This window comes from Bicyclus anynana, chromosome 16, assembly GCF_947172395.1.
Source record: "Bicyclus anynana chromosome 16, ilBicAnyn1.1, whole genome shotgun sequence".
Classification (NCBI taxonomy): Eukaryota; Metazoa; Arthropoda; class Insecta; order Lepidoptera; family Nymphalidae; genus Bicyclus; species Bicyclus anynana.
Genome location: NC_069098.1, coordinates 15140919 through 15165646, shown reverse-complemented (window position 1 = coordinate 15165646; position 24728 = coordinate 15140919). Strand labels below are relative to the sequence as shown.

At 38.4% G+C, this 24728-nt stretch overlaps 1 protein-coding gene across 2 annotated transcripts; it reads left to right on the top strand.

Annotated features, from left to right (window-relative positions):
• Nucleotides 1-1114: 1114 nt before the first annotated feature.
• LOC112055898 (uncharacterized) lies at nt 1115-23491 on the top strand. 2 transcript variants are annotated; one of them, XM_024096198.2, is made up of 4 exons: nt 1115-1273; nt 18737-18871; nt 21239-21320; nt 21704-23491. In XM_024096198.2, exons 2-4 carry the CDS (start codon nt 18747-18749, stop codon nt 23033-23035), a joined length of 1539 nt encoding a protein of 512 aa, XP_023951966.2. In that variant the 5' UTR covers nt 1115-1273; nt 18737-18746; the 3' UTR covers nt 23036-23491. The 2 variants fall into 2 exon arrangements, with proteins under 2 accessions (XP_023951966.2, XP_023951965.2); XM_024096197.2 differs by lacking the exon at nt 1115-1273 and adding an exon at nt 1280-1434.
• Nucleotides 23492-24728: the final 1237 nt, after the last annotated feature.

Below are 24728 nucleotides of genomic sequence, written 5' to 3'. Positions count from 1 at the left end.
ATAATTTGAATTTCAAAATTTAACACTAACAACAATTATGTAAATCAATATAATAATCAATAAAAAATAATACTCCATCTTATTTCTTTAGTTTTTGTAAACAGTTTTAAAAATGTTTAAAAACATAAGACGCCATTTTTACCACTTTGGAAACGCCTCTCGCATAATCTAGGTAGGTATTCAGTTTAGAAAAATTTTTTATTGGAAACTTCAATATCATTTTTGAAGACCTATCCATGATACCTCACACTGGGTTTGATGAAAAAAAATTTTGAATTTCAGTTTTAAGTAACTATGGGGACCCATAATTTTTTTTTTCTATTTTTGTATGAAAATCTTAATGCCGTTCACGGAATACATCTACTCACCAAGTTTCAACAGTACTTATAGTTCCGGAAAAAAGTAGCTGTGACATACGGACGGACAGTCAGACAGACATGACAAATCTTAAGGGTTCCGTTTCTTTTGCCATTTGGCTACGGAACCCTAAAAACAGTACCTACATTCCATAAAACTTTAAAACCGGATCTTGGGAAAATTCGGAAACTCAACTGAAAAGAACTGCTAACGCCATCTAGATGAAAACTGAACAAACGTCAGTAAGGCATCAGGTAACTAAAAAATACTAATTTAATTTTATGCACTGAATCACTTACTATAGGTATATTAATAGTATTAATAAAATTATTTATACAGCACAAAACTATGTACTTGATTAAACAGCTACAAACCACTTGGCATAATATTACGTGCTACGATCCGAGTTCTACGAAAGACGAACCAACGCACCTACCTACCATAGAATTGCGTGCATTTTCCGTAAGATGGCGTAGCTTGTAAGATAGATGACTATGAACTTCTTATTTGTCACGCCCAAATATACCTACAAAACGACTCCCAACATAATGATTACGCGATATTGTGAAATAGAATGTTATCACCTATAACGCTGCAACTGTTTTCAATTCATCATAACGGAGTATGATTTTCTGTTTACGTATTTTCCCCTCGTATTATTATTGCAACAAGAAAATGACATTAGTTGTTTCCAGTCATGTTTCAATACCACAATTAATTTAGATGTTGCCGTCTCGCTTTCGCAGCGACATCGATCGGTCGCGTTGAAAGAGCGCAGAAACATATACCGAGTTGCGCTTGAAGTAGAACATTCTTCATATCAGCTGACAACCAAAGCAAAACAGTCGGTGCGCGACCATCTTGTCAAAATAGGAGTCAACACACAACAAATGTATTTCAAAATGTCCTAAATCATGTAAGTAATGACTTAACGTTATTTTTGTATCGATACATGTGTAGTGCGTATAAGATTCCTCGTGTTTTTGACTCGTTTTGTGTACTGTTCGCTCAAAAAATTGGGTTTTGTGGTGCGTCAAATGACGTCATGTGCATGATACACGTATCGCAGCCGAATCCGTGAGTATTTTCTTTTATTACTTTATTAATTTATCGGTTTGAGGACTCGTTACGGGTAGATTAGTGTCCGCCCGGTAATCGTTTCATTCATGATTCCCACACAAACTATGCGCAAAGCCTCGGGAGGAGTCTCCACCATACTGTTTCTCAAATTGGCATCGACGATGTGCCCTTGAAAATTATGCAGCAAAAATCACATAGTCGCTAAGCAAATTGAGTGATTAGTGTACCTAGCGTTCAGACCATCGCTTTCTATGATGGTTTCTATTCCGATCTTGTTTGATACACGGTTATCAGGCATAAAAGTCGCCTCCACCGCCGCTTGGCAACAAAACATCAAGACTAAAAATGGAACTCTCTCGTCGCTAGAAAGTGTTGTTTTGTATTAAACATTCAATATTGTACCCCAAACGATTGTGATACGCGAAAACAACATCGTTATATGTATATAATTAACGTTTAATTATTGTTATAAAAGTAGAACAGTGACGCTTTTAGTAAATACCGTGCGAAACGATCTGATTTATAAATTGCATCTACAATATTTAACTAGGTATAATACGAGCGTGTTTTTTCTGTTTTCGTAACTAAGCGTCATGATTACTTATATGTACATACATAGTTGTGTGATAACATCTTCGTGGGTGTAATATGTAAATATGTCGTTATATTCCTACCTAGCTAATTAGTGTACCTATTGCTTCCTATTTCGAATGTCAATTGTCAATTAACGATCATAGATAAAGATCGAGAGGCAAGTGCGCTATGCGAATGTACCTAGTCTTTTTTGTGTCTATTATCTTTTCCTTAATACACTACACTTACGAGCTTGTTTCCGCCGATTTTGCTCGCAAATTACTAGAATTCCGAGTTAACTAAATGTAATAAGGTTGCAGCTTATTTTTACCACATAGATACTATGTACCTATTAATTAATGTTTTTAAATATCAAAATTCTATACATTCCACATCTAAAAGTTGAGAATTTCTCATTAGATTAGGTAGGTAGGTATTTGATGTGCAATAAAATGAAAAAAAAAACAGATAAACATTGGATTTAACTATTTTTAATTACATAGGTAGACATACCTATCATCGGAGATAAGTCCATACATTTTCCCGCTGAGTATTTAAAAATCTATACATACCTATTTATTATTTTAATTAAGTATGTATGTATGGATGATGATATGATATAATGTATGTGAAGAGCCGTGATAGCCTAGTGGATATGACCTCTGCTTCCGATTCCGGAGGGTGTGAGTTCGAATCCGGTCTGGGGCATGCGCCTCCCAACTTTTCAGTTGTGTGCATTTTAAGAAATTAAATACCTATCACGCGTCTAAAAACATCGTGAGGAAACCTGCATACCAGAAAATTTTCTTAATTATTTGTGTGTGTGAAGTCTGCCAATCCGCATTGGGCCAGCGTATAGTCCACCACGCTGGCCCAATGGCATGCGGCAATGGCCTATCCCTTCTCATACTGAGAAGAGACTCGAGCTCAGCAGTGAGCCGAATATGGGTTAATACGTACGTATGTATGGATAAATGAGAAACCTTATCAAGCTGTATGAATTTCCTTTTCTTTGGGTTACCTTCGACATTATTCCAACCATCACCACTGATACCTATTATCTATCTATCTATCTACCTACATAAAAAAGCCCATCAACGAATGTCACTCTTTAAAAAAAATATTTTACACATGCAGACAATGGCAAGTTAAAATTGTAGCCTACTTATCGATAGATAGACAAAGATACTACTTACGTAAATACGTATAATAGTTGAATGTAGAAAAAATATCTCGTCTACCTACATAAATTGATCGGATTTCTATGTACCTATATGTTTTATATTCATCTTAATCGTCATTCATTTAATAATAAACTAGGCAGAGATGTTTGTTATAGATAAATCCTGTATTACACAAGATGACATATCGGCAGGAAACATAATCAAATATAATAAAAATAGTATGCACAAAGGCGGTCTTATCGCTAATAGCGATCTCTTCCAGACAACGCGCTTTGTAAGATCTATGTATGGAAAAACTAATTGCGCAATGAGGTAATTTTCTATACTATAATCTATACTTCTCTATAATATTACAAAGAGATACAGTTTGTGGTATTGTAGGGGGTAATTTCTGGATCCCCTGAAACGATTTTAAGAATTCTTTTACCATCCATAGAAAGACACGTTAATCGTTATATGTGAGTATCGTAGGCTATATTTTATCTACGCGGATGAAACCGCGGGACGTAGGATATTAATTTATATGTAAAAAATTCATTCATTAATCCGAATTTGTAAGTTTTCATACTTATTTTTTTTTTGGTAACGTAATTAATATCGAATGAAAATGGCTCAATCACTCGGCGCGCAGAGCCAATAAATCCAAGAAAAAGAAATACTTTAATTTCTGACTAAGTAGTTCCATTTTAATTTCAAACGTTTGATATGACGCAACAATAGCCCAATCACAGCGCACAAGCTGCTTTTGATTATAACCAATCACACTATCCTTGCCACGAGGATTACCCGTTTGTCCAGCTATCACATGAAAGTTAAAAATATATTTAAACAGGATTCATTCAATCGAATTTGAAATTTTTGTAATATAATATCTTTAAACGTAAATAATTAACTTTATGATTATAATTTTCTATTCTAATTTTGAACGTTTTGTTATCTGCAGCTTCATAATGACGCAACAATAGCCCAATCACGGCACAGTAGCATTTGATTACAGCCAATCACGGTAGCTTTTTCAAGGGAATTACCCGCTTGTCGAGTTATCACATGAGTGATAAATCTATGTAGGTACAAAATGAAAGTACAAAGTAGAAACGAGTGTCTGTACATCCTAACTGATAGTAATATTTATTTCATTGAGTTAAGTTAGGAAAACTTGTATAACTTACACCTGCGAGAAAATCGCTTTCTGTCCCATTTTTGTGAATTTTCTTTTCTTGAAAATAGAATATTTGCCATTACCTTTGAAAAATAACCAATTAGCGGACGCCGCGTGGAATTCAGTTTTTCAGTTTAAATCCCGCGGGAACCATTTTTTTTCCGGGATGAAAAGTAGTTTATGTGTTAATCCAGAGTAAAACCTACTTCGATTCCAAATTTCAGTCAAATCGCTTCCGTAGTAGCGCCGTTAAAGAATAACAAACATTCAACCAAACATACATCCATTCAAACTTTCGCGTTTCATGTTTCAATTCATGATTTGTGAAAAACTAAATTCCACGCGGACGAAGTCGCGGGCGTCCGCTAGCAAAGACCATATTTCTATAGTTTAATTACAAAAATATAGTAGGGTAAGTTCGCCTGTTCGCGTCCATTTTACGGATCTCCCTTTGAAAACTCTCGAAATTAAGTATACTAACACACCAATAAGTCGAAAAGTCACACCACCACCAATACCTCAATAAATAAGAGACACGCACAGATAGACCATAGTTCCGTGCGCCCAACCAATCCTGTGAAAAAAAACATTTAGTGACGGCTGTTCAACAAGAGAGCGGGATTGTGAGACAAAAATAGTGAGCAGCGGTGCGTTTGAAGGAAAGTCTTTTACTGTTCTATGTGTATTTTGGATACATTAGCTATTTCCAGACGTTAATTATGATAAAAGGTTTTATATTAATTATGAATTTGGTTAAATTTTTTACAGTTAACTGTTAAAATAAGGTGGACGCGAATAACTACACCGAATTTATAAAACTTGCACTTTGCGTCCGCAATGGACGCAAACTATACCACAGGGAATAATAACAAAAGCAAATCGCGTCCATTTTCCATTTCCATCTATTTATCTATTGTAGATACATTTTTGATTATGTTTGTATACATAATCAAAAATGTTTAATACGTTTAATACGTTTTCTACTTTGAACGAAATGCAATTTATTTAATTTCAATTTTATTTCGTTAAACATGAGTTCTTCGGAGAAGAGAAAGTAGAAGGAAAAAGAACAGTCACAGAAGGATATTTAAGGAAAGTGTTGAATAAAATTCGTGAGAAGAACAAATATGCAAAGAATTCCTCTTCTTCTCTCTTCTATTCGCAAGACCATAATATTGGACTAAATCAGTGGGCGCACACCAGATGGAGTCAAATAAAACCAGGGCGCAGAACCTGCGCTACAAGTAGATGGTGAAAAAAAGTAGTTGAATGGCTTCTAAATGTTTCCCATTGTGGATTCCCAGTGAATTATTAGATACTGTTCAGAAAAAAATACAAGACGGGGGGGCTTTAAAATAGATAAAGCTTATAGTTCAGGTTCAAAATAGATTACAGAAATAATGAAATCTCGCTTAAAAATTCTGAGGGCATTTATAAAGCTAGTGGCCAAGTCAAGAAGAGTCTATTAGATCGTGTTTTATGGTTATTAGTTATTCGTTGAATATACAGCAAAAATGTATTTTTAGTGATCCAAAAAGAATTTTCAATGGGGGCGAAAGTGGTTTTGCTCTTTGTCCAAAGACAGGAAATGTTTTAGGTGATTTATTAATGTTAATATGTTGTTTTTAAATAACTATAATTCTATAATCAATAAATTATTAAAATCCTATTTCTTTTTACATTATCATAAAAATATCATCGCTTTATTCCGTGTCTAAACTGGTGGACGCCAAGTGGTCCAGCGGGTGGACGCAAATTGGATTTTATGGACGCAAACTGGGTAAATGGCCCATTTCTGATGTTTGTCTTTTTTAACAAAAAACTACAAGATGTTTCGAACAAAACTAAACGTTATCTTAAAATAGACTATTATAATGAATACATTAAATAAACTTTTCATTAAAATTAGTGCTAGGACATTTTTATTTTCTCCTTCAAACTTGCCAACTGCACTAAGTGGACGCGAACAGGCGAAATGACCCTACTTTCCCTATATTTTTTATTTATTTTTTATTTCTTACAAGTTAGCCCTTGACTACAATCACACCTGATGGTAAGTGATGATGCAGTCTAAGATGGAAGCGGGCTAACTGGTTAGGAGGAGGATAAAAATCCACACCCCTTTCGGTTTCTACACGACATCGTACCGGAACGCTAAATCGCTTGGCGGTACGTCTTTGTCGGTAGGGTGGTAACTAGCCACGGCCGAAGCCTCCCACCAGCCAGACCTGGACCAATTAAGAAAACTTCAATCGGCCCAGCCGGGGATCGAACCCAGGACCCAGACCTCCGTCTTGTAAATCCACCGCGTATACCACTGCGCCACGGAAGCCGTCAAAAACCCTATAAGTAGGTTAAAGTATAAGACGATAGTAACTACTTCATAAATATACTTCTAGGTTGACGGAAAGTCCTAAGTACCCTACCCTATAGGTATAATTCCCTTAAGATTGTCAAAATACATTCGCTGCACCATAAGCGGCCATTTCTTTTTTTTCCACGTTGACTTGAAGATTGATTTTTTTCACGACTTCATGGGACTGAAGAACTGAGAATATAGTTTTAATATCTACTAGATACCTCCACGCGATTCCGAGATAAATTAAATGTTTTGCATTATGTCCTTCTGAGTTATGGAATTCTAAAAATGAGCATGCCTAAAAGAGATGGCAATGATAAACACATTAGCGCATTTGTTTATTTTTCTGCCCGCAAATTGCAATTAGCTTAAATTATCAACACTGCCCACGATCCGGAGTAATTACAATATACGAAACCGAACGACAAACTGGTTTTTGATGTTTTTTGAATATAAAAGACGATGATGAATAATAATGAAAAACATTTGTGGAGGCGTTCGACTCAGCTTTCTTGTGCACATAGTGTGAATGACATAAAATGTTATTTACATTGTAAATTGTTATTACTGTTACGCAGTGACGCGCACAGGGTGTGCAATCGGGATATGCATAATACGTACAGTTTGTATGAAGTGGAAAATTCCTTGTTCAAGGCAGGTTCGTAATGATTACACCGGGTAGGCAGTATATTTTCACATTTTCGAAGTGCGCGCTATAGCGTAAGGAGTCCTACACACTGTCTATTACAGTATCATCATCATCCTCTTGTATATACTTACAAACATCACGGCTCCCTGCATCCCGCTTGATGTCCTCGGTCCATCTAGTGGGTGGTCGTCCAACACTGCGCTTTCCGGTGCGGGGTCGCCATTCCAGCACCTTGGGACCCCGACGTCCATCGGCTCTTCGAACTATCTCTGTCCATTGCTACTTCAACTTCGCGACTTGCTGAGTTATGTCGGTGATTTTGGCTCTTCTACGGATATCCTCATTTCTGATTGTATCGCGCAGAGAAACTCATAGCTCGCTCCACCACCTTCTGAGTTACTTCTGAGTGCCTTCTTATATGGGCCATAGTTAACGACCAAGTTTCAGATCCGTAGGTCATCACTGGGAACACGCACTGTTCGAAGACTTCTGTGGCGTGACGGGTAGCAGCGACAGTGATAGTGGTAGAGGAAACACCTCGAGCAGGTCCCAGGACTTGTGACCTTGGGAGTAGGTTAAGGGATCCCTTATAATGCATAAACACTCACCTAAACTGCCCGACAAGTTCAATAATCACAACATAAAATATTATCAATAATTGCAACACAAAACGTTATTGCACAAAATCACTAGAGCGTCTGGCAGCGTGACGGTGTCTACACTGCCTAACTAACAACTGAGGTCAAGTCATCAAGTACCTTCTTATTTATACCAACACTGATAGCTCCCCTCCACAAAACAATAAATAATGAATGTTAATACCACCCGCAATCGAGAAACTTGTAAAACTTTCGTCTTCAGGCACTGAAAAAAAAATACAGTAATAAATAGTATATAATGTAAATACAGGCATATACGTTGTTCATAGACTTGTTCACACGACATTTATAATGCAAATAACGTACACCATATATACGTTTAAACGTATACTGTAAAACACGTGCAAGGACGATGCCGTGTGAACCTAGCCAGTAATCTATTCAAAAGTTATGATTGAACCTCGGAAATTATCCCACAGAGCTTCTTTCAATAAACGTCTCTCAATAAGTTCAAAGTTTTTATTAAACGCAAGCATAAAGATAAGTTTTACTGTAGTTTAAATAATTATTTTATTTTAACTATAACAAAGCTTGAAAATAAAATGCTCTGGGTATAATATCACTGGGTAGGTAGGCTTATAGTCTGGCAAGTTCGTTCATAACACTCCCATGATATGCGGGCGACGTGGGGAACGACTGCGTGGGTCTAAAATCGTGCGGGGAAGTTACTTGCATCAGTCGTGGGATTTTCATTCATCGCTACACGCCCCCCGCCCCGCGTGGAACATCGGGAGTGTTACGAAGTCGCCAAGCTATTGTTTAGAAACCACTATATAATGGTAATAAAAGAATACCCTGGCTGAGTTTGTTGTGGGCTCTTCTCGAACCAAGGCGCTTTAGGACCCTCGGACGTAATTAAATTTTAAGTTTTCGACATTAATTATATGACCATAATATACCAAACTGACGTTTCAAAAGTGCTTGTACTCGTAAATTAAGGGTTCATTGGGACTATTTGATTTACCTAAAGTATTAAAGTTTGAGAGACGTGATAGCCCAGTGGATATGACCTCTGCCTCCGATTCCGGAAAGCGTGGTTTCGAATCCGGTCCGGTGCATGCACCTTCAACTTTTCGGTTGTAGGTATTTTAAGAAATTAAATATCACGTGTCTCAAACGGTGAAGGTAAAACATCGTGAGTAAACCTGCACACTGGAGAATTTTCTTAATTCTCTGCGTGTGTGAAGTCTGCCAATCCGCATTGGGCCAGCGTGGTGGACTAATGGCCTAACCCCTCTCATTCTGAGAGGAGACTCGAGCTCAGCAGTGAGCCGAATATGGTTTGATAATGAATGAATGAAATTTCAAGTTTATTTACACCATTATTTCGCTATAAAATTTTCTCTTACTCAAGATATTCCTTGGAGATAATAATTATTATTTTAGATAAAAGGGGAGGTAGGGGTAAGACGTCAACCTGCCATTGTTCACGTGACATCTGAGGGTAACGTGGCGCCGCCAGGGTGTCGTGTATCGACTGATCAAATGAATATTCAGTAGAAAATACATTATAACGACATCTGAGGTAAACAGGTCAGCCGATAATTCATATTAATATTCACGAACAACTGAAGTGTATACCTCCATTATAAATGGATTTGGGATTAAGTATGTAATAATGAAAGGATTAAGTGGTTATTCAAATGAACCTTAGTTTGAGAAGAGCCTTCTAGAAATTCTACTTGGTTTTTAGTTGTCACCATCTCACAATATCATTAAAAACATACTAAGTAGAATCATTAGGTTTTTTTATCATAATGAATACAATGAGATACTTAAACTAATTTATGCTTAATGGCTATAGGTACAAATGCCCACGTTGAATATTGGCTACTACACTTACTACATTTTCTCATTGGACAGCCAGTATACCAGGCTGATCATATTTCGATCGTTGTGATCATGGTTCTTTCAAGGAAATTAGCCGCGGAGAAAAAAGTTCGAATAAATTTTCACACTGTGCCTCAATGACCCAAGGGTCCCCACAGCAAGAGGGGGATATATGTAACTTTCATTAAGAGGTTTCAGCCTTTTCTGCTGCGGCTCCTGGTATTGACATGACACAGAGTCAATGTGTCAATGCATGTAGCGTCCCACATTAGGTCCCGCTCGTTTTCCCACAGAATGATTGAATCAGCGTAATTCCATCAGTAGGCTAATTCACTAACTTTGATGTATGTTAGTTGACATTTGTATAGTGAGCAGTGATAGCCCAGTGGATATGACCTCTGCCTCCGATTCCGGAGGGTGTGGGTTCGAATCCGGGCATGCACCTCCAACTTTTCAGTTGTGTGCATTTTAAGAAATTATATATCACGTGTCTCAATCGGTGAAGGAAAACATCGTGAGGAAACCTGCATACCAGAGAATTATCTTAATTCTCTGCGTGTGTGAAGGCTGCCAATCCGCATTGGGCCAGCGTGGTGGACTATTGGCCTAACCCCTCTCATTCTGAGAGGAGACTCAGCAGTGAGCCGAATATGGGTTGATGACGACGAGTTGACATACGAAATTGAGATTCTATGTAAAATGTATGTGTAAAGGCGGAATTGGTGTGTTAGTGTGATTCGTGTATCCAATAGGTACATATTTTATTTTATAAATAGCAATAGTTGAGTTATAGTATGTTTGTTGTATACATAATCAATTAGTGTACCACATAGGGCCCTATTAGATAAGAGTCCAACCAGTTTCCTCTACTGATAACAAAAAACAGCGAAAGCTATTTTTGTGTTCAATTAAATTATTGTATTGTATGTTCGTGTGATACGGTAATATAACTCAAGTATGGTATTCTTAAATATCTTGAAAATCCTAGTACTCAAATTCAAATATATTTTAAAAACATCCTTAGTTTTAAACATTGATTAGGAGTTGAACCTCAAATTTCTTCAAAATAATTTGAACTTTAAACAGTTGTGATTAGGTCCACTTTATTTTAAAGAAAATTTAAGTTTATATATGTACCCATATTTATTAAATACGAGGGACATTGTTTTGGGTATATATTCGCTAGACGGTAATGAACCGTTGACACGGACAAAACTGCAAAGTTTACAACACCGACGCAATGTCCCCTGTCTCTCGGGCTTTTACCGGATATACCAGTACTTTGAAGAGTGTGCACACTAACTTTACAATCTTGTTCCTCCATCCCCATTCTAAAACAAAACAGGGAGACGCCGTGAAAAATGGCATCCCTTTGTTGTCGACGTCCAGCCACGTATTGCATCAACATTTCTAATTAGAACTGCTAAGATGTGGAAGAGCCGTGATAGCCCAGTAGATATGACCTCTGTGGTTCGAATCTGGTCCGGAACATGCAACTTTTCAGTTGTGTGCATTTTAAGAAATTAAATAACACGTGTCTCAGACGGTGAAGGAAAAATATCGTGAGGAAACCTGCATGTACCGAATTTTCTTATTCTTTGCGTGTGTAAAGTCAGCCAATCCGCATTGGGCCGTGGTGGACTATTGGCTTAACCCCTCTAATTCTGAAAGGAGACTCGAGTTCAGCAGTGAGCTGAATATGGGTTATAATATTGAAGATGTGGAATGTCCTTCCGGCGTCTGAGTTTTCTAACACGCACAATTTGTGTAAAAAAAATTCTGAAAATTCTTAATGTAACAAGAATCTATAGGTCAAACATTTTATGAAGACAAAAACTGTTTTGTCAGCTAATGTGAAGGATAACACGTTTCAAATGTCCAAATCCTCAATTGTCTAAGAATCAAACGTCTTCATGAAGAAACATATCTTCTGTCGCCAAACCCTTGAATTCATGGCAATGCTTCGCTGGAGACTCTTAAAGCTTGATTCTTATTGTGTTTTCGATAGTTGCCACGAGGCGACTTTCTACGGGTGATATGATTTATCATATTCATCATCATCATCATCTCAGCCGATGGACGTCCACTGCAGGACATGGACCTTTTAAAGAGACTTCCAAACATCAAGATCCTGAGTCAGCATCCAGCGAATCTCTGCGACTCGTCAATGCACCTGGCGGGGGGTTGACCAACACTGCGCTTTCTAGTGCCGGGTCGGCATTCGAGCATCTTGGGACCCCAACGTCCATAGTCTCTTCGAACTATGTGCCCTGTCCATTGCCACTTCAGTTTCGCGACTCCTTGAAAAGCAGCTATATTGTATTATTTCTCAAAATCTCGGCTGATACATGTTTATTGCTAGATGTAGTTCTTCTTTAGGGACTTTCATAAAAAAGTGATCCTGTGTTAAACTGATTTTCATCGTTCATAGCTCTAAGATTATTCTTCCGAATAGGTATTAGATCAATAATAAAGATTAGCCGACGCCCCGACATTTCGCCCGAGCTGTTTCCGTCCCCGTGGGAACACTATTTACATCAAAATCACAATTTCTTTAATATTTTACTTTCTGTGTGAAGGTAGAAGCTGATACAATGACCTCCAAGTATCTTTATAATTAAGAAATTCATTAATTGTGGAGTTACCTCAACTTAGTATCTAAAAATATATATTTTTTTAATTTTAAGTTATGCTTGAACTTATACATTGGCAGGTCCATAATCGTCTTGGGGATTTTGTTATAACTCTCGATGAGTTATATCAACTATTTGACAGCCTTTGTGGCATAGTGGTATGCAGTGGATTTACAGAACGGAGGTTCTGGGTTCGATCATCGGCTGGGCCGACTGAGGTTTCCTTAATTGGTCCAGGTCTGATGAGAGCTTCGGCTGGCTAGTTACCACCTTACCGTCAAAGACCGCCAAGCGAATTAGCGTTCCGGTATGACGTCGTAACAAGTTAACCCTCTTCCATCTAAAACTGCATCATCACTTAACATTAGGTGAGATTGTAGTTAAGCTAACTTGTAAAGAATTAAAAAAATATAGTCGAACTCGAAGATCGATAGAGGTGCGCGTAAAGTACGGGTAGGCAACGTGATCAGGACAAACAAAAACAAAAGCGACGCGACCTTCTCGCGTGATTTTCGCCCGGCAACAAGCGACACCGGCAAGCAACAGGCAAAAGGCTGGTTTTGCCGCGACCTTGGCATCGACATCGGGTTTGGCGCGACCTTAACGGCAACGGCACGTATAACTTCGGCTCGTATCACATGTATGTACCTGTAGGCTGTATGCTACGCCCAAAATTATGTTCCGTTACTGATACTTGAATTAGGCTACGCCTTTTACTACCTATGGTTTTTTTTTTAATGAATATTTGCCATATCTTTTTAAATCATCATCATCATCTCCTTACCCTTATCCCACTTAAGTGGGGTCGGAAAAATATGTCAATTACCATTCGTCTCTATTACTTGTCAATTCATCATCCACTCCTTTTACACACATGTCCTCTTTCACACAATCCAACCATCTCTTCTTTGGCCTTCCTCTCCTCTTATGTCTTTCCACTTGCACATTCAACATTTTTCTTCCATATCTTTTTAAATATGACCAAAATTCCCATTCTCCAACTAGTCGGGAATGACTGTATCAGGAGTCGACATCAACCCATATTCGGCTCACTGCTGAGCTCGAGTCTCCTCTCAGAATGAGAGGGGTGTATCAGGAGTGGATACGATAATAGACCAACGGGACGGGGATCGAACCACCATCCCTCGATGATGTGTCCGACCGCTCTTACCGTTGAGCTATTAAAGCTCTTTACGACTACACTATAAATTGTGTTATGATACGACTTACGGATCTCTTTTTTTAACCCGCGGCGAAAAAGAGGGATGTCTGTCTGTGGCACCAGAGCTCTTGAACGAATGAAGCGATTTCAATTTAGTTTTTTTTTTATTAAAGGTGACTTATGTGTGAGTGTTCTTAGATATGTTTGGTGAAAATCGGTTGAGCCATTTAAAAGTTGTGGGATGCGAAAGTATAAGAATAAGCGAATGTCTGCAAATATACTCGAGTGGGGTCTCAAATGAAAGCGCACTGAAAGAGAAAATTGATGACTTGATTGAGAGAGTAATTCATAATTTCTTGAACTTCGGGGGTTTTTCAAAATTTTCAATTTTATTTTATTCTTTACAAGTTAGACTTTGACTACAATCTCACCTGATGGTAAGTGAAGATGGAATCTTTCTATCAATTCATTCTAAGCGGGCTTGCTTGTTAGAAGTAGGATGAAAATTCACACCCCTTTCGGTTTCTACACGACATCGTATCGGAACGCTGAATCGCTTGGCGGTACGTCTATTCATGTACCTATCTGCTGAATATTTTTTTTTTATTCACCTACACCTTTTATTACTAACATAACGGTTCATTTGAGAGTTCAATTCTTAATTGACTAATTTTTTTTACTAGTTTTTAATTTTTAATCTCCGACTTATAAAAAGTGGTATACCTACACACAGGTGTGTAGATGTGTGTATATCTGTATGGATACTCCATCTGTGTTAGTAGCATCTTAGCTTCTAAACTAATAGATCGATTATCAGTTTTTCTGTTTTTATTTTTTTACCTCTGCCTCCGATACCGGGGTATGCACCTCCAACTTTTCAGTTGTGTACATTTTAAAAACTTAAATATCACGTGTCTCAAACGGTGAAGGAAAAACATAGTGAGGATACCAGAGAATTTTCTTAATTCTGGAGTTTGCCAATCCGCATTGAGCCAGCGTGGTGGACTATTGGACTAACCCTTCTCATTCCGAGAGGAGATTCAAGCTCAGCAGTGAGCCGATCACGGGTTGATAATGATAATGATGTTTAATATTACTATGTAAAGTCTTACTATTAAATAATACTTTCTAATTATTTCATTCTATCAACATTATTGGAATGTAGACTCCTACCGGATGGGCGAGGTTTTTTAACATGCTGTATAAGTAAAAGATAGAGTGATAGTGTTGTATTGGGGTCATTACGGTCCGCGGGCCACGTTTCGGCCTTGAATGAAAGCCGAAGTGTGTCGAGGCCGCGCCGGCCGTCGGCCCTCGAAAGTGAAAACTGCGCGCGCGCCGGGGTGCGCGGCCTCTGTGACGTAGGTACTGTAACAGTTGTGGCGTACTGTGACCTACTATTGGTACGGGATCCGGCATAAGAATATCCTCCTCCTCCTTTCGTCGCATTCCTCCTTACTGAAGGTCGTGACCCCCAATACAAGCTTGCTTTTTAACGATGTCGCGCCAACCATATTTATTAATTTATTAAGTTACATTTCCATTATAATATTTAACACATGTCATAGATAAAATGTCATAATCATTACAAATGGAACCCTGTGACTGTGAGGGTGTTGTAACTACAAAGTAAAACTTAACTTAACATAACATAAGATAAGTAGAGAGGCGGATTTATTGTTTTTCGGTCAAAAAGTCATTAATTTTATAGTATACTTTTTCAAGCAAAAAGTTTTGTTAATAAAAACTCATTAATGTTTTCCTTTTCTTTAATGTTTTGCGGTAATTTATTATATATTTTTATGCACATTTTGTGCGGGCCAGTAGGTACTGTGCATTTCTTAAATTTGACTTTGGCTGTACTAAGTTCAATTTACGCGCGCTCCGTAATTTATTTTTCGTGGCAATTCATTTAATTTTTGAAAAAATTCTGGATTTTTCCTTACGAATTTGCATGTTTCTAAGATATATAGACTTGGTAGGGTAAGAACTTTTAATGATTTAAAGTGGGGTACACAACTTTAATTTTTTTTAACGTTTTTTATAATGCGAATACATTTCTTTTGTAGGGTGAATAGTTGTTGTGCATCTAAACCAACCAACCAAAAAATCTTTATAACAAAAAAATGGAACCGACTTACTTTACTCGTAATAAGCGAAAATAAAATTGTACCTACTTACCTATGTCCTTTCTACTGATCGGTTTGATGTCGTTTCAATTTTTTTGTTAATTTTTTTTTCTGTTTTTAGTGTGTCCTAGCATAGTGACAGTATGGGCTATTTGGATTACTCATTTCAGTCATTTTGATTTTAACACAAAAAACTGATTTTCGTGTTTTTCATTCAAAAAATTCTAAATTGTTTAGTAAATGACAAAGTTATGAGGTAACAAACCTTAAAGAAACTAACGAGTCGCATCTAGAACCTCCTCCTTTTTTTGAAGTCGGTTATTAAAAGCTTAAAATAAAGCTGTTCTCAGTATAATTTGGCTTTATTTTGAATGTTTAGTGTTTACATTATCAATATCAGAGCGGCAGTTATCAATGATTATTTTCTTTGCCAAGTCCATCTGAGCTCCGGCACGTGATAACAACTGATAACAGGTCGACGACTGTTTACACTGTCAGCAGGTTCAGATACACTGGCTTGAGGTTTTCAAGTTCAACATTATCGGCCTACTTCAATGGCTCATAATTACCCTACCACTGGCGTGCACAAAGTTGTTAAGTAGGGTATGCATGATACTTACAAATGACAAGGACACAATTTGACCCGATTTGTAAAAAATCACCAATAAAATTTAACTATACTTTAAATTATTACTTACGATAAATCTGACTTTTAATTTTTATTTTTATGTATATTTTTTTACTGTGGGAGAATAATGTTGCAGGTCATTAAAAATTGCTAACGCTAGACATTGTAACATTAAGGCCACTGATGACCAGTTTATGAAGATTAATGACCAAGTAGTACAAAATGGTAAATTCGTTCTCCAATACGAGTACGGATCCGTAATGAGTGGTCAGGATAGGCAGTGCTATTTGGTGTCTATGAAGTGCCACTGCTCCCTACTTGTGGGAGATCCACCACGTTGCTACACCGCGGGTTGGCGGGGATAGGGCGATAATGCTTTTGACTCTGTTAATGCATGATGACCGATACTGACACGAGCAACGGCTCGAAAGGGCAGCGTTCGGAAAACTCCGCGACATCTCTTCGACCAAAATTCCTCAGTGCTTGAAGACGAAAGTCTTCGAACAGTGCGTGTTGCCAGATGACCTACGGATCCGAGACCTGGTCGCTAACTATGTACCTTATTAGAAGGCTCAACGTCTTAGCGTTTGTCTGCGTGATCGAATAAAAAATGAGGAGATCCGCAGACGAACCAAAGTCACTGACATAGCTCAGCGAGTCGCGAAGCTGAAGGCAATTGGCAGGGTAGATAGTTCGAAGAGCTGATGGACGTTGGGATCTGAAGGTGCTGGAATGGCGTCCCCGCACCAGAAAGTGCAGTGTTGATAGAATCCCCACTAGGTGGACCAATGACATTAAGCGGCTGAATGCGGAGACCGTTTTGTTTGGAAATCCATGCAAGGGGTCTATGTCCAGCTGTGGACGTGCATCGGCTGATAATGATGATGATGATGACCGACGGCTTAACGTGAAAACTCAATTCCGGAAAAAACTTTTTGGATGGAAGAATATCTTGAAATTTCACATCCCGACCTCTAGGAAATATAAAAATTACTAGCAAACGCCCGCGACTTCATCCGCGTAGAATTCAGTTTTTCACAAACCCCGCGGGAACCATGGATTTTTCCAGGATAAAAAGCCTATGTGTTAATCCAGAGTAAAATCTATTTCCATTCCAAATTTCAGCCAAATCGCTTCAGTAGTAGCGGCGTTAAAGAGTAACAAACATCCAAACATACATCCAAACATGCATACAAACTTTCGCCTTTATAATATTAGTAGGATAAAAATTATAATCCTAAAACTGACCCGAGCTGGTAATAAACCCCCAGTTTCTTTGTTGAGAACCACAGTATTATAATAAGGCTATTTCGCAACAGCGCTACTATTAATATAATACGGTAGGTATCACATAAAGAATTCTTAATAAATGCAACTACAATGCACGCCCGATAACTACAATAATGATTATCTTCATGGTTATCAATACACTATCAGTCATTTCTTAGACTGTAAATCATCCTTTTTACAATCGTCTTAAATATTTCGGTAAGCACCCTTATTCTATACCTTTCAAATATGGATGGGCCATATTGGAAGGTATGGTAAGGGTAGAAGTTAGAGTTAGGAAACAAGGATGTATGTCAAATCACTTTAAATGGAATCAAATAAAAATTCATTTATTTCAAGTATGTACTCTGTGGCTTAGTTTATTAGCACTTTAGAAAAGTTTGACTATTTGTAAAGACTACCGGTTCAGAAGGCATAGACCAAGATCCCAGGGCCTGAGGTTTAGCTTAGTAGCATACTTTGAATATCTGCTATTTGTCACCTGGTTTGAGTTACCTTTTTCACCTGCCTAGGTGAAAAAGGTAACTTAAAGTGTTTAGTAGCTTAAATTCGCATGACTGAATTTTATATATATTTTGAAGAATATTCTGAAGCAATATCAAAAGCGTCAGCCACTTTCCAATGACCAGAACTTTTGTCAGACACTTTAAGGCGCCACTAAAAATAACTCTTACGGCAGGTGTACGATTTGTATAATTCTTTTTTTGATTGAAAGGGTGGTCCATGGTCATCATGCCAGAATATGATGTTGGGATCCTGGAAATATCTATAGAGGAACTTTCAAAATCGAAGGAGTGCACTTATCTGTTTCAGCTCCACTATCAAATCGACTAAGACCTTCGTAACATATATAGTGCTTTAAAATGCTAGATGAAAAAAATTAAAGTTTTTGAAAACATTTTTGAAAGTTTCATTGTCTCTGTCCCCTTTCGTCACCTCTCCATAGGAGGTACCCACTACAAGTTGAGATCCTGGTCCTGGTCGAACGTTCAACAATGGTTCAATATATAGTGGCTAATAGTTCCGTCTCTCTCCCGCCAACAGCCAGTGAAGCATGCACGAGCAGGACGGCGACGGCGAGCCGGCGCACCACGCGCGCCGGCCGATGAACGCATTCCTCATCTTCTGCAAGCGACATCGGAGCGTCGTGCGCGACAAATATCCCAACTTGGAAAACAGGTGACTGCTACATTTTTTTTTTATTTTAATTTTTTACAAGTTAGCCCATGACTACAATCTCACCTGATGGTAAGTGATGATGCAATAAGATTTAAGCGGGCTAACTTGTTAAGAGGAGGATGAAAATCCACACCCCTTTCGGTTTCTACACGGCATCGTACGTCTTTGTCGGTAGGGTGGTAACTAGCCACGGCCGAAGCCTCCCACCAGCCAATACATACTTTTATAGTATTTTAAGTCATTGTTATCAGCCTATTTTATACCCCCCTATAGGCCTACCTCCTTATAGGAAAGTCGATGTACTCAAGTTAAGCTTGTTGGGTTGCTCTTTTACAAATTTTATACGATTTTTTCTAGATTTCCTGTACTATTAGTTTTAGAATAGAATGTCTGATCAGGGTCAATTTTCAATGTATGCATGTCGATCGCGTAACCGTAAAAGCGAAGGAATTGAAATAGCACCATCTAGTGGCAGTACTGCACAACTGTTTCAATTCCTTAGAAATTCGCGTTGACGGACGGTTACGCGATAGTAACCGTATGAAAACTTTGAAAACTCCCACTAGGCACTCAGCATATAATACTGCCCGTATTTTACTTAATTGTCACCTCTTTACTCTTATACATATAAATTAGTCAAAGTTTGAATTGTATTAACTATTACTAACAAGAAGAGCGACGTGATAGCCCAGTGGATATGAACTCGTGTCTTCGATTATAAGGGCGTAGGTTCGAATCCGGTTAGGGGCTGCACCTCCAACTTTTCAATTGTGGGAATTTTAAGAAATTAAATATCACGTATATCTATCAAACGGTGAAGGAAAAACATCGTGAGGAAACCTGCATACCTGAGATTTTTTTCAAAGTGCGGAGTTTGCCAATCCGCATTTGGCTAGCGTGGTGGACTGACCCCTCTCATTCTAAGAGGAGACTCGTGGTCAACAGTAAGCCGAATGTGGGTTGTCAATGATGAATGAAGAAACAAATTTTGGGTAATTTATGTAGATAAGGGACCATTTATTATCTTAATTAACTCAAAATATCATTAAATATTCAGAAATTCGTTTTTAATGACTTGTCTAATTAATATCATCACTATCTTTATTTAACGGTCCACTAAAAGGTCCCTCCTTAGAAGAGAGAATGTGGAACCTAAACCCACTACGCTGCTCAAATACACACGTGCTGACTATTCAAGCTATTCAAAAAACATACATACATACAACCAAACATAGAACCTCCTTTTTGAAAGTTTGTTAAAATGACATCAAAATTAACGTTCCTTAACTTCGTACTTATAACTTGTGCGCATTAACTTTTTTTTTATTCTTTACAAGTTAGCCCTTGACTTCAATCTCACCTGATGGTAAGTGATGATGCGATCTAGGATGGAAGCGGGCTAACTTGTCAGGAGGAGGATGAAAATCCACACCTCTTTCGGTTTCTACACGACATCGTACCGGAACGCTAAATTGCTTGGCGGTACGTATTTTCAAGCCTCTCACCAACCAGACCTGGACCAATTAAGAAAACCTCAACCGGCCCAGCTGGGGTTCGAACCCGGGACCTCCGTCTTGTAAATCCACCGCGCATTCTACTGCGCCACAAAGGCCGTCAAATAACCACAGTACTAACATCATTCGAGCCAGGTGTCAAGTTAATCTCTTTCACGCAAAAACTACTGCCTCTAGCCGTGATTTATATCGATTTTCTGAATACAATACTATACAATACAATACTTCGAAAACTAAAAATGGAAATGACATAAGGTAAATATGGAATATATATTCCATATGCAAGCAATACCATACATTTTACATAGGTTGATAGGTGATCTATCGATAACGAATGTCAATCTTATACGTTTAGTTTTTCGATGCGTTAGAATTTGTAGTAAGAAACGAATGCAACATTCCTAGAGTGGCTGAGTGAATTTGTATGACATTTGGAATGGTGATATATTATGGGTTAACACAAGGGTTACATTTTATCCCGGCATAGCAAAGCATAGGTGAACTATTGATAACGAATGTCAATCCGATACATTTTGTTTGACCTGAATTGCACCTTATTGTGTCGTACCGAGAGTCGCTGTTTATTTAAATGACGTTGCGGAGTGAATCTTCTGTACTTGTACATTAGTATTCTGTGTTTGTAGTAACAAATGAATGTAATATGCCTGTCTGGATGAGTGGATTTTGCTGACATTTTGAATGGAATATTATGGGTAAATGGGCTAAATAATATCCCGGAAAAATCCACGGTTCTCGCGGGAACAACAACTAACGCAGATGAAGTCGCAGGCTGATGCTAGTGATAAAAAAATTCTAGTAGTTTTGTTGTAAATAAAAACAAGGTCTGTTTCAGATCTATAACCAAAATACTCGGCGAATGGTGGGCCAATTTGGACAAGGAAGAGAAAGCTTGCTACACAGGTCTTGCTAAACAGGTATGTTTGTGTGATATTTATTTATCTAATATTAAACGTTGGCCTTGACGTCATTCAAGGCCTAGGCTTAGTGAGAATTCACCATTAATAGCCCAGTAAATGAGGAGGTTTTTTTCTTTGTATAGGTGAGGGGTTTTGGGGTTTAGATCTACCAAGCTGTTGAAGTATGCGTTCTCGGGCTCGGTGGTTTATGATAATGACCGGGCTTAATGTGTTCTCCACCATTTTTCAAACTCCGAAATGACAATTTTGACAGAGAATTTCACGAAAGGAGAGCTCAATATTTGATAGCTCGACCCAGGACTCGATTTCAGGACTTCCTGATCCGAAACCATATATATATATAGACCACTAGACTAACGACTTACACTATCATATTTCAGTACAAAGACGCGTTCTTCAGCGCAAACCCAGACTTCAAATGGTACAAGTTGCCAGCGCCGCCGCTGCGCACGCTGTCGTCGCGGCCGCGCGAGCCGTCCGACCGCCCCGACAACGCCGACAACGCCGACAACGCTGACAACGAGCCCGAGCGAACCAACAACAACTCCACCAAGCACGACTACAACAAGCGACTCGGCGACGACGACACCGACGAAGACACCAAACCCGCCATGTTCACGCCGGGCAAATTAGCCGACGAAGCTCAAATGGGGAGCCTGAGCAGCCTCCTCTCTGAGAATAAGACTGAAGTTCCACACACTCCCAACCCTTACTACTCACCTCCCAGCTACAAGTTCACGATCTCAACCCCTATCGAATACAGATCTCATATACAGAAGCCCAAAGAGCACAGCATAAGCGAGCTCCAGAACGCTCTAACGGAAACGACCAGAGTTTTCGAGGAAGAGTTCGAAGTGAAGCGAGCGTATCGTTACAACGATTTCACGAACCAAGATGTGATAGACCAAATAGTCGACAAGCGATATTCTAAAGAGGAAGAGAGGAATTGGTCCGACGACGACAAGAGATCCGGGAGGTCGTGCAAGGGGAAGAGATACCAGGAGTTCATGGCGGTCGGGGGGCTGATAGTGAACAAGAGGCAGAGGCGGGACTGTCCCGAGCGGCTGTCCGACGAGGGGTATGGCTGCGACGCTGGCTCCTCGCGCGAGGAGCCGTCGCCCGACCGCTCCAAGTCAGACTACGTCGACACGTCCGCCGAAATCGAACCAAAAATCGACGCGATATCGCCCGAACCCGACAATAACGGAAACAAAACATTCAAGGCCGCAGACTTTGATTTGGACGCCAAAATACGAGCCTTACCCTCGCTCAGCTTGGAGAAATTCCAGCAACGGAAACGCGATAACAAACGCAAGAAGAAGACCGTTTTGAAGCCGCAAACGTTAGAACCGTCGCAGATAATCAACTGCGTGCCGCGCTCGCTGGCTGACGAGCGACGGGAGATGGCAGAGAGTTGGAGGGACAACGTCATAGGGAGTCAGAAGAGGAAGCCGCGAAAGATCAGCATCACAAGGCTGGAGATCAACAGCATGGTCTCCAGTGACGTGAATGGAGGCCACAAAACAAGCCCCGAGATCAAGATAGCAACAGAAGCCCCCTGCACTGTCCAGAGCATGGACATGTGCACTCCGACACCCCACAGTGTGGACATGTTGGCTCTGGCCACTCTGGCGGAGGTGGCCTCCAACAAGTCCAGGATGGAAGACTTCGAGTCAACGGCCAAAGCGAGCGACTACGCTTCCAAGGTATGAGATACCGACATGTTTAGCCTTAAAGTTTATTCCAAATATTATTTACTTTATAAATAATCAGAAAATATTTATACATAGATATATACAGGGTGCTCGGGAGTATTTCCCCTAACTTCAAAGTGTTGACAGAGTCCACTTGGAGCCGAACTACATAACTTAAATATATGAATTATATTATGTAATTATTTTTTTTAACTAAAAAATAAAAACTTTTTATGTTTTCATACAAAGTAATTCAAATAATAGGAATGATGACAGTTTTTTAAATTGTATATAAATTAAGAGTATGCTAATAGTAAAGCAATTTTTTAAAAGTAACAGGGTATCTGCGATCATTACTTTGGGAGCTACAGGGATTTAAAGCCTCAGATGTGCGGCAGCGCCCCATACCAAATGGCACGAACTAATGACGTCGTAGGTAATGTTCGTTAGATTTGTATGTGCGTTCAAACAAAATTACTAATATCTTTGTTATTTGTGCGTTTATGTTTATAGTTCACTTATTAAAAAATGTCACATTTAATCTAAGGAAGCTAAAACTGTATGAATATTTCATTTTATTACGCTAAAAGATTTTTAATAGATTTTGAAATTTTATAATCGCATTTATTTTGCAAATATCCAGACAATCTTTGCTTTTTATATTATTCAAACCTAGTCATCTTCCCTATTCCGACTATCCATGTAACATCGATAAGGATAGATTAAGCGTGTAATCTATCCTTGCATTTTAAAATACGTCAAACTTGGCTACGTCATAATTATAAGGATGCGTATATGGGACACTTTTTAAGATCTATTTACAAAAGAAATATTATTTACCCCGAAAATATCAATTTTCGAACACATGTTCCTTGAACATTTTTAATTGATTTTCGGTAAAAAATATAACCCCAGAGTTATGGGAAATACTCCCGATCACCCTGTATATACAGGGTGTGGCGTAAATAATGGATAACCCTGTACCTGCCGAAGAGCCTCCAAATGGGCTATTCGAATATAGATTTTTTTTTATTTATTGAAGTTTCGTTTTGAGAAAAATGGCTTAAGTCATGTTTTTATAAAAATGGGTACTTTCACTTACTAATTTTGCTACAGTAATCTCAAATTTTGGAATTTTCTTTTTCTGTTTTTTTTATAATATAGCTTAAGAGTTGTGCTACTGTTATTGATAAGGAATTTCTAATTCGTTACTCTAGTTTTGGCAAAAATTAACATGAAAGTTCAAAAAAGCCTTATTGATTATTCAGTTTGTTAATTTTGTACATCATATGGTTTAAAAAATCTCTATTAGAGCTGATTTGCCCATTATCTTAAAAACATGCTTGCTTAATGCAGATTCCGAAACGGTATAATACTTATTACATATCGCGATATTTACGAAAAAAATTGGCAATAGTCAAGAACATGTCCTTGTTTTATTTTTATTAAGTAAATTATTAAGCTATCACAAACAAATTATCTATTGCAATTTAAGTTGACTAGGTTTACCAGTGGGTGTGTGGGTTGTTTTAAAAAATAAATAAAAAACATAAAACGATTTTTTTTTATTGAAAAAGCTAAAACACAAAAGTTTACATTTTAAACTAAATGTTCAAAATGGCCGCCATTTGCGGCAATGCAGGCCCTGCAACGACGGATGAATGACCTTTTCAGGCGTCGTACAAAGCCAGATCTCTTTATTTCGTCAGCA